At 40.1% G+C, this 14,499-nt stretch overlaps 1 protein-coding gene across 1 annotated transcript in view; it reads left to right on the top strand.

Annotated features, from left to right (window-relative positions):
* lgi2a (leucine-rich repeat LGI family, member 2a) overlaps positions 1–8,717 on the top strand; it is a 38,398-nt gene extending 29,681 nt beyond the window's left edge. The window contains exons 6-8 of the mRNA XM_014207467.3: positions 1,466–1,635; positions 3,409–3,573; positions 4,941–8,717. Coding sequence (XP_014062942.1) covers positions 1,466–1,635; positions 3,409–3,573; positions 4,941–5,758 — 1,153 coding nt within the window. The 3' untranslated portion in view covers positions 5,759–8,717. The remainder of the gene's footprint in view (positions 1–1,465; positions 1,636–3,408; positions 3,574–4,940) is intronic.
* The last annotated feature ends 5,782 nt before the right edge of the window (positions 8,718–14,499 follow it).

Here is a 14,499-nt window from a genome sequence, read left to right as displayed (position 1 = left end):
CCATGCTTCATGGTGGGAACCACACACGCGGCGATCATCCGTTCACCTACTCTGCGTCTCACAAAGACACGCCGGTTGGAACCAAAAATCTCAAATTTAGCGCCATGATGTACACCTCTTTGTACACTCATCAGACCAAATGACAGATTTCCAGTGGTCTCATGTCCATTGCTTGTGTTTCTTGGCCCAAGCAAGTCCCTACGTATTATTGGTGTCTATTAGTAGTGGTTTCTTTGCAGCAATTTGACCATGAAGGCCCGATTCACCCAGTCTCCTCTGAACAGTTGATGTTGAGATGTGTCTGTTACTTGAACTCTGAAGCATTTATTTGGGCTGCAATTTCTGAGGCTGGTAACTAAAATTAACTTTTCCGCTGTAACTCTGGGTCTTCCTTTCCTGTTGTGGTCCTCATGAGAGCCAGTTTCATCATAGAGCTTGATGGTTTTTGCGACTACACTTGAAGAAACATTAAAGTTCTTTACATTTTCCAGATTGACTGACCTTCATGTCCTAAAGTAATGATGGACTGTCGTTTCTCTTTGCTCATTTGAGCTGTTCTTGCCATAATACGGACTTGGTCTTTTACCAAATAGGGCTATCTTCTGCATACCTCCCATACCTTGTCACAACACAACTGATTAGCTCAAACGCATTGAGGAAAGAAATTCCACAAATTAACAAAACACACCTGTTAATTGAAATGTATTCCAGGTGACTACATCATGAAGCTGGTTGAGAGAATGCCAAGAGTGTGCACAGCTGTTATCAAGTCAAAGGTTGACTACTTTGAAGAATCTCAAATATAAAATATATTTTTATTTGTTTAACACTTTGTTTGGTAACTACCTGATTCCATATGTGTTATTTCATAGTTTTGATGTCTTCACTATTATTCTACAATGTAGAAAATAGTAAAAATAAAGAAAAACCGTGGAATGAGTAGGTATGTCCAAACTTTTCACTGGTACTGTATGTGCATATATAATTATCATAATTTTATTTGGATACAGCCAATATAAGCCCATGTGGGCTGGGAATCAGGAAGATGCATGACATTAATGTAAAATCAATCAAATAATTAATCATACAATGAAAACAATAACAGACCCTTTAGTGACGCCAAATTTAACACTAGTTAACGGGGAGGAGTCATCATCTAATAACACGAATTGGAGTCTGTTGAATAAGTAAGAGCGCAACCAAGAGAGCGCCCGACCTCGAAGACCTACATTTGTCTCTAGGCGTCTGAGAAAAATATGATGGTCAATAGTATCACATGCTGCACTTAGAGCGAGACGCATGAGTATAGAGATAGATGTTCATTTGTATGTTTTATAAGTGCGGGTTCAGTGCTATGGTGACTGATAGGTTTCATTGACAGAATTGGAGTTTAGAAAATCTGTAAACTGCTGGGCTAGGGTATGGTTATGCTGTGACTGATATCTGGTTGTCTGTCCTTGCAAAGTGACCTGCGAGGAAATGCCTTTGAGTGTGACTGCCGTGCGAAGTGGCTGATGATGTGGCTGAAGAGCACCAATGCCACGGTTTCTGATGTAATTTGTGCCGGACCCAAGGACATGAAGGACAAGCGGCTGAACGACATGGCCAGCCTGCACAATGAATGCATCTCCACTGGTGAGGGAGCTGACTAATTGCCAGTGGTAGAAAAAGTATTAAATTGTCATACTCGAGTAAAAGTAAAGATACCTTAATAGAAAATTGCTTATATTAAGCAAACCAAACGGCACCATTTTAATTATTTTTTTTATTTACAGATAGGCAGGGGCATATTCCAACACGTGTGCTTAATGAATCCGCCAGATCAGAGGCAGTAGGGATGACCAGAGATGTTCTCTTGATAAGTGTGTGAATTGGACCATTTTCCTGTCCCACTAAGCATTGAAAAGGACCATTTTCCTGTCCCGCTAAGCATTGAAAATGTAACGTGTACTTTTGGGTGTTAGGGAAAATGTATGGAGTAAAAAGTACATCATTTTCATTAGGAATGTAGTGAAGTAAAAGTTCTTAAAAATATAAATGGTAAAGTACAGATACCACAAAAAGTATTTTTACTTAAGTACTTTACACCACTGCTAATTGCCATGGTCTTACTTGAGCCCTCCATCATAAGGCTTACTTAACATAAACTCATTACAATGATAGTATAATTTATAAGAGTTGCCATAAACTATGAGAAGCATATTATGCATAACCATAGTAGCACTTTGGAGGTTATGAGGAAATTCTCAAAACAACTGATGACACCAGTTTACCTGACAAGACTGAATTCAAACATTACAGTTTTGTTTTTATGTGCAATTTACTTTTATTGTTGCCTGAAGACTGAATTTAATATAGCTGCTCTATCGATCGCTACATACAGGACATTGTCTGAATCTGCCACCCTAGAAGTCGTTTGTGTGACTTCAAAATGATGGGCGTTCTACAAAACAAATTCATCAGTGATTGGATCGTCTCTAACAAATCTAACCAATCAGAGTATCAAAGTTGATAATGTCATCATGTAGGACCAACCCATCGGTTTCTGGGAACAGTCAGAATGTGTTTACCTTCCAGAAGTCGTCTGGGATAGAGATAAATCGGGACTTATCATGGGCATGGCGTGGCGTTTGGCCGGAGAGATGTGGATGGGTAGCCAGGCAACTTTTACTGTACTTTTCGCAAGCATTTGGCTATAACAGAATTTGGAACTACTCGGGATACATTCAGTAACATACCAAGAATATTAATGAAAACTTTTGGGATTGATACAACATACGACTTAAAGTTTTGAGTGAGAGGTCTAACTGGTGTCTCCAAATGGCCACAACTTCCAAAGTGTGCACGGTTCCTAATTCCTTTCAATACACTTTAATGATTTACAGAAAGAGCCTATTTGGTGCTTTCTTTAGCTCTCCTGGCTGGGTCTTTTGGAGCAACTGAAGCAACACCACTTGTGGTTTTTGTATAGATTGCACCCCTGCGTCCTCAACATCTCACAATTACTGTTGTTGTCTACACTTAATCTCTCGTGGACAGATCTACATAAACATAACTGGTACCGTAGAATCTGTCGTAAAGGAATGGGATGCATAGGATAACGAGCAGCAGTTGATCCAGTGTTTGGGTTTTTCATCACTGGTTATTTGGACAAATACAATTTTGCAGGTGTTAGCATCTTTCAAATTTCAGAAGGGGAGGGGACATTCAGCCCGTAACTTGCAAAGAGAGAAGGTTTAGCTCCTTGTTCTGCTTCTCATACTACCATCTCTTAACACGTGTGGACCCAGAACTTAATTGAGCAGCTAACCAATTACGTGAAACTTTAGTTCAAGATTAGTTTACACTACACAACATTTTTTTTTTATTACAAATCATACTAATGCTAAGATTGCCCACTCTCCACAGATTTTATCCACCATCAGTCGGTGCCATCAGAGTCTCTGTCTGTGGACACATTCTCTTATAAAAATGACGTCTATGTGGCCATCGCTGCACCCAACACAGAGAGTTGTATGGTTTTACAGTGGGACCACATTGAGATGAACTTCAGGACTTATGACAATATCACAGGTATTTGGTAACATGACATCTTATGTCACTGAGGCTGACATATTCCTCTCTCAAACACACTTGTTGTGGGCAAGCGCACAGTAACATTTCAAATAGACCGGATGAGTGAAATTATTATTTGCAGCACGATTTATGTTTTAACTTATTCTTTCAATGGGAAGGATGTTTAATTTAACCAGAGTGTTAGTATACATGCAGATACCTGCTGACACTGTACACACAAAGCTTTAGCGAGCTCCAGTATCATATTTCCCATTTTTTTAAACATTACAGTGTGTTTACTGATAACGTGTGTTGGCGAGAGGAAAATGCCACCCTGAATGTCAAGTGACAAAATCACTGCTTAAATATTTGTATTTATATGGGGATGAGGTAGTTGGGTGGGCTATTTACAGATGGGCTCTGTACAGGTGCAGTGATCGGTAAGCTGCTCTGACAGCTGATGCTTAAAGTTAGTGAGGGAGATGTAAGTCTCCAGCTTCAGTGATTTTTGCAGTTCGTTCCAGTCATTGGGAGCAGAGAACTGGAAGGAAAGACGGCCAAAGGTGGAGTTGGTTTTGGGGATGACCAGTGAAATATACCTGCTGGAGCGTGTGCTACGGGTGGGTGTTGCTATGGTGACCAGTGAGTTGAGATAAGGCGGGGCTTTACCTAGCAAAGACGTATAGATGACCTGGAGCCAGTGGGTTTGGCGACGAATATGAAGCAAGGGCAAGCCAACGAGAGCATACAGGCAGCAGTGGTGGGTAGTATATGGGGCTTTGGTGACAAAACGGATGGCACTGTGATAGACTACATCCAATTTGCTGAGTAGAGTGTTGGAGGCTATTTTGTAGATGACATCGCCAAAGTCAAGGTTCGGTAGGATAGTCAGTTTTACGAGAGTATGTTTAACAGCATGAGTGAAGGAGGCTTTGTTGCGATTTAATTTTGGATTGGAGATGCTTAATGTGAGTCTGGAAGGAGAGTTTACAGTCTAACCAGACACCTAGGTTTTTGTAGTTGTCCACATATTCTAAGTCAGAACCGTCCAGAGTAGTGATGCTAGTCAGGCGGGTGCGGGCAGCGATCGGTTGAAGCTCGTCTGGAGGTTAGTTTAACACAGTGCCAAAAGAAGAGCCAGAAGTATACAGAATGGCGTTGTCTGCGTAGAGATGGATCAGAGAAGCAGCAAGAGCGACATCATTGATATATACAGAGAACATAAATTGTGCTGCATATTATAGAGTTTTATCAGCAATCATTTTGTGGTTTATATCTAGTGCTGTTTCTCTTCCTTATCCTTAATTAATATATTTCCAGTATTTAAAGCCAAAAAACTATCATTTGAATTTCTAAATGTGTCTATTCTGTGTCTCAAATCTCAGGCCAGTCAATCGTTGGGTGCAAATCGGTCATCATCCAGAACCAGGTCTTTGTCATAGTGGCCCAGCTCTTTGGTGGTTCTCACATATACAAGTTTGATGAAGACCAGAGCAGGTTCAGCAAGTTTCAGGATATTGAGGTATCCAAGATCTCCAAGCCCAACGACATTGAAGCCTTCCAGATTGCTGGCGAGTGGTTCTTTGTGATTGCCGATAGCTCAAAGGCGGGGCTCTCCACTCTCTACAAGTGGAACGACAAGGGCTTCTACTCCTATCAGTCCCTGCATGAGTGGTTCCGTGACACTGACGCTGAGTTTGTGGATCTGGATGGCAAGTCCCACCTCATCTTGGCCAGCCGCTCCCAGGTGCCTGTAATCTACCAGTGGAGCAGGAGTGCCCAGACGTTTTCCCTGCAGGGAGAGATCCCTAACATGGAGGATGTGGTGGCCGTCAAGGCCTTCCGGGTCAAGGAGGACCTCTACCTGGCCATGACGCGCTATATAGGTGACTCTAAGGTACTCCGCTGGAGTGGCAAACAGTTTATGGAGATCCAATCCCTGCCCTCACGAGGCGCTATGATCCTCCAGCCATTCTCCTTCAAAGAGCGCCACTATCTAGCCCTGGGCAGCGACTATACATTCTCACAGATCTACCTGTGGGACGCTGATAAAAAACTCTTTGAGCGCTTCAAAGAGGTGTACATCATGGCGCCACGTTCCTTTACCGTGGTATCCACCGACCGCCGGGACTTCATTTTCTCCTCCAGCTTCAAGGGCAATACGCAGATCTTTGAGCATATCATCATTGACTTGAGCTTATGAGATAGCCAGGGCTTCAGCCCCTGCATCTTATGTCTTCCATTATAAACGTTGACATTTTTGTGGGGGAAAGGAGGGAGAAGGGGCCAAGAGAGGGAGAAGTAACTCAAGCAGCATCATCAAATATTTTTTCCGATTAAGCACCTCTTGTGTTTGTATACCATTTTTAAATCGGTCATGTCCCTACTGTTCTATTGACTTTTATATGCACAGGTAATCTCTGTTAACCCAGAACTAAAATCTCAAGTAATTTGGTCAACTCGGTGATTAAGTTGTGGATCTATACGTGGTAGTTCCGGTTTCCAAAGTCTTGCAAAAGGAAACTCTCAGCCAACTCTTTTCCTTTTCCACAATGTACATTGCCTTATCAGCACAGGTGTTTTAGTGTTTTGTTTGTCCTGCTGCTGCGCCACCTAGCTATGAATAGTGATCACTCCCAACTGCTTTGTAGATACAGGGAAAAGTCGCAGCAGCACAAACCTTTAATAACAATATTATGTGACACACAACCCTTGTGACCCTGAACCCAGAACTCTTAAACAAGCAGTACACATTTATGTTTGTATTTTGTTTATATCGTCCATATAAGCAGTTTCACAAATATTTGGGGATTTACAAAAGTTTTCGTTGCTCAGATTTGTTCTTTATTCCACATAAATGTACAATTACTCAAGTCCCTAAACAAGTCCTTGCTGCAGAGTACAACTAGATATGTGTGTATTGATTGACTAAGGACTATATTCAATCAGATCTGCTTTAGCCAACAACCATATAGCGTATTTTTGGGGCTGTGTCGGAGGTGGAACTGCGTTAGAGCTGTCAAATCCACAAGTAGCACATGGCATTATACCTAAAGCAGACATTGCCATTGGCTGCATGGAGTCATCTTACGAGAAATCCCATGCAGCCTTGTTTACAAGTTCAAACACTGGAATGTGAGATGTAATCTAGAGCTCAATTAGGCTGATAAATCATTAAAACAAAAACATTTCTTCAATTTGAGCATCATTATTTCTACAGTGTATATATAGCCTACGCTTTCTCGTTCTGAACTTCTAACGCAAGTTGGATGGTTGTGGCTTCGTAACAATGATCTGCTCATCTGCTCACCGATTTGACAGCTACAACGCAGTTACACCTCCGACACCCTCAAAACATCAGTAATGCGGGTTTTTTCTGTTGCCGGTTAACTCTTGATCTGATTGAGTCCAGGCCTAAGGCATCATCATAGATATTGACTATGCTAGTTTGATTATTAAAAACATTGACCAAATAAGTGAACATTAATGCTCTACAGATGTATTCTTTTGAACAATAATGATACATATTAACACATACTTTCTGACAGAAAGTATGATCGCATTCTCCCTCCATATTGCACAGCTTGTGCTTTGCTGGTCAGTCTCATGTACTAACTCATTGTTATCAACTCTGTGAAATTGTCTTAAGTGGATCAAGCTCTGCCTCAAAAAAGCAAAGTTACAGTTGGTGATCAGAGTTCAAATGAAAATGTATAATTTGTTTGGCAGAGAACACAGACACAATAATTGTATTGTAGTTTTTTTTACATTCATTTCCCGGCCTCAAATGTAACATTTGCATAGTATATAATTTTACTGGTAGCGTATTTAACCACCATATGCCAATATTTGAGCCATACCTCCAAAAATTCCTCTTCTAAAGAAACACGTGTATGCTGCGGGGAACTGTCCACTGTAAACTCCTGTCTTGAGGACTAGTAAAAATTGCTTTTCATAGAAACAAATATATGAATGTTCTCTGCATGTTGATAAATGAGGCCGACTAAGAGTATGAGTCTACTTTAGACTATAGGCTGCTAGAGGAAATTCTTGCACAGTCTGCAGGCTCCCAATGATCCTTTTTTTCACTCGCAGGCTGAAATATCCAGTATACAACTGCGCATAACCAGCTAGCATTAGTATGGTGGCTAAGTGTGACATGTTTGCCTATGGGAAATTCTAACAGCTGCTTAAGTTGTTAGCTGAGTGTTAAACCAGACTTGTTCCTCTACATTAGCCGCTAATATGCTACATTGTAAGCATGGCCCCAATGAGTTCAGACAAGTTCATGTACTGCATGCAGGCATTATTGATAGGGTTGAGTAATTATTTTAGCAAAACACTGACCCTTCCAGCGTCACAGCTCTGTAAATAACTAGATGTCTGTCTATCAGACAATGGCATGTTTTATGCTTTTTATAGATTTAGTCAACCTATAACCTGCATATAGTCAAAAGACCAGGCCAAATTAATTAGAAGTTCAACAGTCACCGACAGAGATTTAGCATTGTAAAGTATTTTTTGCGTGATTTCCCACAGCAATTGGGAATGCCTAAAGTTTTGATCTGTGATGTTCTTGCATGAACAGATGACTTGTTTAGGTAAATTATAATGATTAAATAGTTAATTAAAAAGTTGTACAGAATAATGCTGCCAATATTTTAACCAAAACTAGAAGGCATGAACACATCACTCCAATGTTATCCTAATTTCACTGGCTGCTTGTAAAGTATCAGTCTAATTTTCAGATTTTACTCTTAACTTTTAAATCATTGCACGGCCTTATCTGACATGCTCGTTCCATATAACCCAGGGAGAAAGCTCCGCTCCCAAGGTGGCCTGTTGACGATACCTAGGTGTAGAACCAAGGCCGGGAGCGGAGCATTCTCTATCAGAGACCCATAGCTATGGAGTGACTTACCCTGTTAGGTAAGAGGGACAGACACTATTGAGGTTTTTAAATGACACTTGAAAACCCACCTTTTTACGTTGCCTTTAAAATATGATTTTGTTGTTATTTTAGCATCCTTTTTTGCTTCATTTTCTTTTCTTAATCATTTATTGCCTTCCGTTTAAAAAAATCTCTTACCTTTTATTGTTTTTACTGTAATATATGTTGTGATTTTAAATGCACTTTAAATAAAGTTTGATTTGATAAACGATGTTACTCTACAATGTATTCAACTTTCTTGACTGACACATGATCACAGAAAATTCAAAGCTGAGCAATGGGGGGTGACATGGGACTGACAGGTATTGGTAAAAAACATACCAAACATCGGTTTATTATTTGCCGTAATATTCATACGCTGACCACCTGGAAATTTCCAGCACATGCTTAATGTCAAGGTAAAGCCCACACAATTGACAGCTCATTATTCTCAGAAGACTAGCTGGTCCGGACAGCTTCTTCCTGTTTCATGATTGGTTAGTATCGAAAGTAGTTTATGCTGGGTACAAAAAATGAACTAATGAAATAAAGGATTCTGAATGCTACAGGGGATACAAATGAAAGTGATATTTGAGAGACCTCAAATATCACTTTTAGTTTGTGAGTGTGTGATATAGGGGTATAGAAAAGTTTATTTTGACATTTATAAAGAAAAACGTATAACCAATAGCAGCTATGGTGACACTGCCATGTTGATCTGAGCTTTGCTGTTGGAAAACCACTACAGTGTCCGACTTCCGACTGTCGCAGATGTACCTCCCCCAATCTCCCTCGTCAACTTTCGTCTACAGTTAGCTTCGTTAACCTTACTACTCAAACACACCCATTGGCTCCCAATCAACAAGGATGCTGCCTTCAAAATGGGCGTATTCCAATCCTAAGGTACCTTAAAGAACCACAACAGTGAAAATGCCCTTTTTCAGCTGAAAGACGATGCCCAGAGCTTACTCGTGATGTTGCACAACAATTTAAGTTAATACGTCTTCGCGCGTTGCGATTGAGCTGAGCCAAACAGCCTTTCGAAGTCCACTTGGGCGCCTAAGCCATGGAGCAAATAAAAATAGAGGGTGCAAACGTGTTTTTACACGTCCACTTTTTTACCAGATACAGTGCCTATCATAAGTATTCATCCCCTTTGATTTCTTCACATTTTGTCAGGATCTTTATAGGACAATGTCAGGACTTTCATTTTACTAGACCTTAGGATGTTGCATGATGGCTGCTTGGGAACGTTCTCTGGGGGACGTTTGGTAGTTCCTTGTATGTTACCAGGATGTTACTGAGGACCATGTTAGGACCATGTCAGGATTATTTTAGGACGTTCTCAAGACTTTCATTTTACTAGTCCTTAGGATGTTATGTGATGGCCTCAAGGGAACGTTCTCTGGAGGACATTTGTCTAGTTCCCTGTAAGTTACCAGGACATCACTGAGGACCATGTCGGGACCTTTTTAGGATGTTCAGGTATTTTATTTTACTAGTTATTAGGACGTTGTGTGATGGTCCCAAGAAAAGTTATTTCTGGGACCTTTATCTTGTTCCCTGTAAGTTACCATGATGTCATTGAGGCCATCTTAGGACGTTTGTAAGATGTTCAAGACATTTGTTTTACCAGTCGTCAGGACGTCACGTGATTGTACCAAACCCTTATAAGAAAGGCCGAGTGGGTAATTTGTTAAATATATACTATATATACATTTTTATTGGCCAAGTTTGTATTTGTTTAGTAATTTTTTGTTGGGGGGTACATTATCCATTTCTATGTATACGTTTATAAAATATGTACCCGTAGGCTGCCACTCAAAAGAAAAACAACAGTAAGAAATACTCAGAGTTTAATTAATAACAAATGTAATTTAAACAGGAAAAGAAAACAACAAAAGAAGTGAGCTTCCATGACTGCGTTACCATGCACGCCTCCAACTCAATCATAAAGTTTGCAGATGACACTACAGTAGTAGGTATGATTACCAACAACAACGAGACAGCCTACAGGGAGGAGGTGAGGGCACTCAGAGTGTGGTGTCAGCAAAACAACCACTCACTCAACGTCAACAAAACAAAGGAGATGATCGTGGACTTCAGGAAACAGCAGAGGGAGCACCCCCCCCTATCCACATCGACGGGACAACAGTGAAGAAAGTGGAAAGTTAAGTTCCTCGGCATAAACATCACGGACAAACTGAAATGGCCCACCCACACAGAGTGTGGTGAAGAAGGCACAACAGCGCCTCTTCAACCTCAGGGGGCTGAAGAAATTTGTCTTGGCACCTAAAACCCTCACAAACTTTTACAGATGCACAATTGAGAGCATCCTGTCAGGCTGTATCACCACCTGGTATGGCAACTGCACCGCCAACAATTGCAAGGCTCTTCAGAGGGAGTTGCGGTCTGCATAACGCATCACCGGTGGCAAACTACCTGCTCTCCAGGACACCTACAGCACCCGATGTCACAGGGAGGCCAAAAAGATCAAGGACAACAACCACCCGAGCCACTGCCTGTTTTCCCCACTACCATCCAGAAGGCGAGGTCAGTACAGATGCATCAAAGCTGGGACCGAAAGACTGAAAAACAGCTTCTATCTCAAGGCCATCAGACTGTTAAACTGCCATCACTAACACAGAGAGGCTGCTGCCTACATACAGACTTGAAATCATTGGCCACTTTAATAAATGGATCACTCGTCACTTTAATAATGCCACTTTAATAATGTTTACATAGCTTGCATTACTCATCTCATATCTACACTACAATTGAAAAGTTTGGGGTCACTTAGAAAAGTCCTTGTTTTTGAAAGAAAAGCACATTTTCTGGCCATTAAAATAACATAAAATTGATCAGAAATACAGTGTAGACATTGTTAATGTGGTAAATGACTGTTGTAGCTGATTTTTAATGGAATATCTACATATGCGTACAGAGGCCCATTATCAGCAACCATCACTCCTGTGTTCCATTGGCACGTTATGTTAGCTAATCCAAGTTTATCATTTGAAAAGGCTAATTGATTATTAGAAAACCCTTTTGCAATTATGTTAGCACAGCTGAAAACTGTTGTCCTTATTAAAGAAGCAATAAAACTGGCCTTCTTTAGACTAGCTGAGTATCTGGAGCATCAGCATTTGTGGGTTCGATTACAGGCTAAAAATGGCCAGAAACAAATAACTTTCTTCTGAAACTCGTCAGTCTATTCTTGTTCTGAGAAATGAAGGCTATTCCATGCGAGAAATTGCCAAGAAACTGAAGATCAGTTACCCAACAAAATAACATCAATTTATTTAGACTAATTGTTTTTATGACTACAGACAGTAGGCTAATATTCCTATTTTCTTGCATTAATTCATTTGTCTGCATGTCTATTCAACATTTGGCAAAAAAATTAACCATGCCATGAATTAAGAACGATCAACATATTTTTTTCTTCACAATGCAATGCGGCACATTGACAACTCAAATCGCTTTAAAGAGCCTTCTAATATTAGACAACAAATAAATAAACTAAAACAACTTCAAAAACAGTCCATTCATAACTGGATTTCTTCAAATTGCTGTGCAGGAAAAGGATGTCATCCACCGTGCCTGGTCGCAGGCTCGCTGCTGGCTTCTCTCTGAAACCACACATCCATCTGTAGGTGACGCCTTATCCTTTGGAACCACGCAATTACCAGGTGGACAGTAGGCCTCTTGAAGCAGTAGAGGAAATCAACAAGATCCGCAAGTATTCTTTCACACTAGCTGGCCTTATGTTATCTGCAGTTTCGAGGTGCACTGTCACACTCTGTGGTGGATAACATCCACTCTTCGTTTATGTAATGGGCTGTAAGACACAGGTATCCTATTTTTCGAAAATCGTCAGTCCACATGTCAAGTGTAATTGCGCCATTGCATCAACCCCTACAAATATATTCTAATGTATTATAATGCACATAATAATTCAAATAAAATTTGCTGTAGCTATAGGAGAGAGACTGCATGCTAAAGACAAATAGAAATAATGTGTCTTTAAGACTGCATTATATGACTTATGAATGAGTCACTCAGCCCTATGCTTCTGTTCCTGCTTCTGTTGCCTATTTGAGTGTTTGTTTAATATCCTACTGATTCTGTGGTCACCAAGCCCCATGCAACCGTAAAATGTTGGATAAAGAACTTTCACAAATCCGTCTGTTTTTAAACTTTGCTATGCTGTATTAAAGGCTTTGCGATGTTTTTCATTAGAACAGACTCTATGCTATTACTTCTACTTTAGTGTTATTTACACTGTTCCAAACTGGCAGATAGATTACAATATAATTTAACAGCACTTGCTTGTCATGCAACAATGATTGTCTCTTGCACAATGATTTTACATGAGGCCTAATTCACATGATATGCCTAAAATACTTATATCCCCTAGGCTAATAAATAAATCATATTTTTCCTTTCAATTGTTTAATTGCTCTATATCATGATATTTCAAGTTTTCCCTTTGGAGCACATGCAAAAGCGATTTGGAGTTGTTGAGCGGGAGTGACAAAATGTATTACAATTCCGTGCGCACACTCCAAAAAATGTTTTTGTTTTTTCTACTTAGTCAGAAGAAGCTGTAAATGGACCATGTAACACGCATATAGACGCACATACAATATTTGTTCATCAACATCTTTATGTTTTCGTTAATAAAATAACGATAAAAAAACACTTCCAAATGTAGATGTTTATTTAAACTACTTCCCGCAAGCTCCACGACCACAGGTAAAACCTTGCTTAGATTATCAATAAATAAATGGTGACTTCTGACTTGTTGCATCTTACGGACAATTTGGAGTATTATTGATTACTGTGAAGGTCGGGTTTGGATCAGTTTATGTAGATATTTGTCGTATCCTTCAGTGTTGCACCTGCAGGTCCATTGGATGTTTTGACTATTTATTCCAGATTGATTCCCCGATATATAACAAACACGTAGCCTATGCAATGGGTAAGGTGCAAGCTATATAGACCTTTTTATGTTGAGGGAATCTCGTATTCATAAATTGGCTCCAAAGCTGATCAAAAAAGGCAAGAATGGTCGTAATTTTAATTCGTCAAGCCGATGAAATACTTGATTGCTGGTAAACAATCGGCCTGAAAAAACGAATTCTAGAGGTTAGTGTGCATTTGCATGGCAAAGGGAAATGCATGGCAAAGGGAAATATACGCATTTTGGAATTATTTTCTGTAATAATGCATTCAAAAAAGATTTATTGGGAAAAGAAAGCAAAATGTGAAAAATGCCTCAGAGCAAGATGAGATGCTTTTTAAGAACCAATATAAAGTGCTAGAAAAAGTGTGTCAAGACACTGGAGCACCGGGCCAAATAGTGTCCCCCTCTGCGTCACAATGGGATTCGATGAGTTCTAGCTTCTGTTGCTAGGGGTGTAAGAACATATTGTTAAATATGAATGAATAATTTAAGCTGTTTTTAGATTGACGTTGCTAGCTACTGTATTTATTTTTCTCAGCCTGCCTAGTCAGCTAGCTAGCTAGCCAGACAGTTTTATTTAGCTAACGTTAGCTAGCTACTGTACCTGTTATTGTAGCTTTCTGTTTGTATGTAGCTTGCACTTCAATGGCATCCCTCGATGAGATTTTATTTTATCTTTCCAACCAGGTGAAGTACTCAGAAAAAACACCACTGATCTCGAAAAGAGGCGTAACATTCTGAGAAATTCACAATTCAGGGTAACGTTAAGCAGTTTACTTCTATTAGGTAACTGGACAGATTTAGCTATGTGCAACTATTTTCCATCTAACATAGCTAGTTGCTAGCTATACATATAGTTCAGTGGAGGCTGCTGAGGGGAGTTATATGTCTGTCATATTGAGGTGTCTAGCTATAAGTTAAACCTGATCAATCAAATGGATAGGTGTAAGCAATTATGGTAATTGCAAATTCCCTTAAATAGGTGTCTTCGCTAGAGAGGGAGGGAGTGGGAAGAAAGTGAGAAAGGTGGGAAGACAGACAGACA

This window comes from Salmo salar, chromosome 07, assembly GCF_965601325.2.
Source record: "Salmo salar chromosome 07, fSalSal1, whole genome shotgun sequence".
Taxonomy (NCBI): Eukaryota; Metazoa; Chordata; class Actinopteri; order Salmoniformes; family Salmonidae; genus Salmo; species Salmo salar.
Note: the sequence above shows the minus strand (reverse complement) of the source record. Positions and strands in the feature narration are given on the sequence as shown.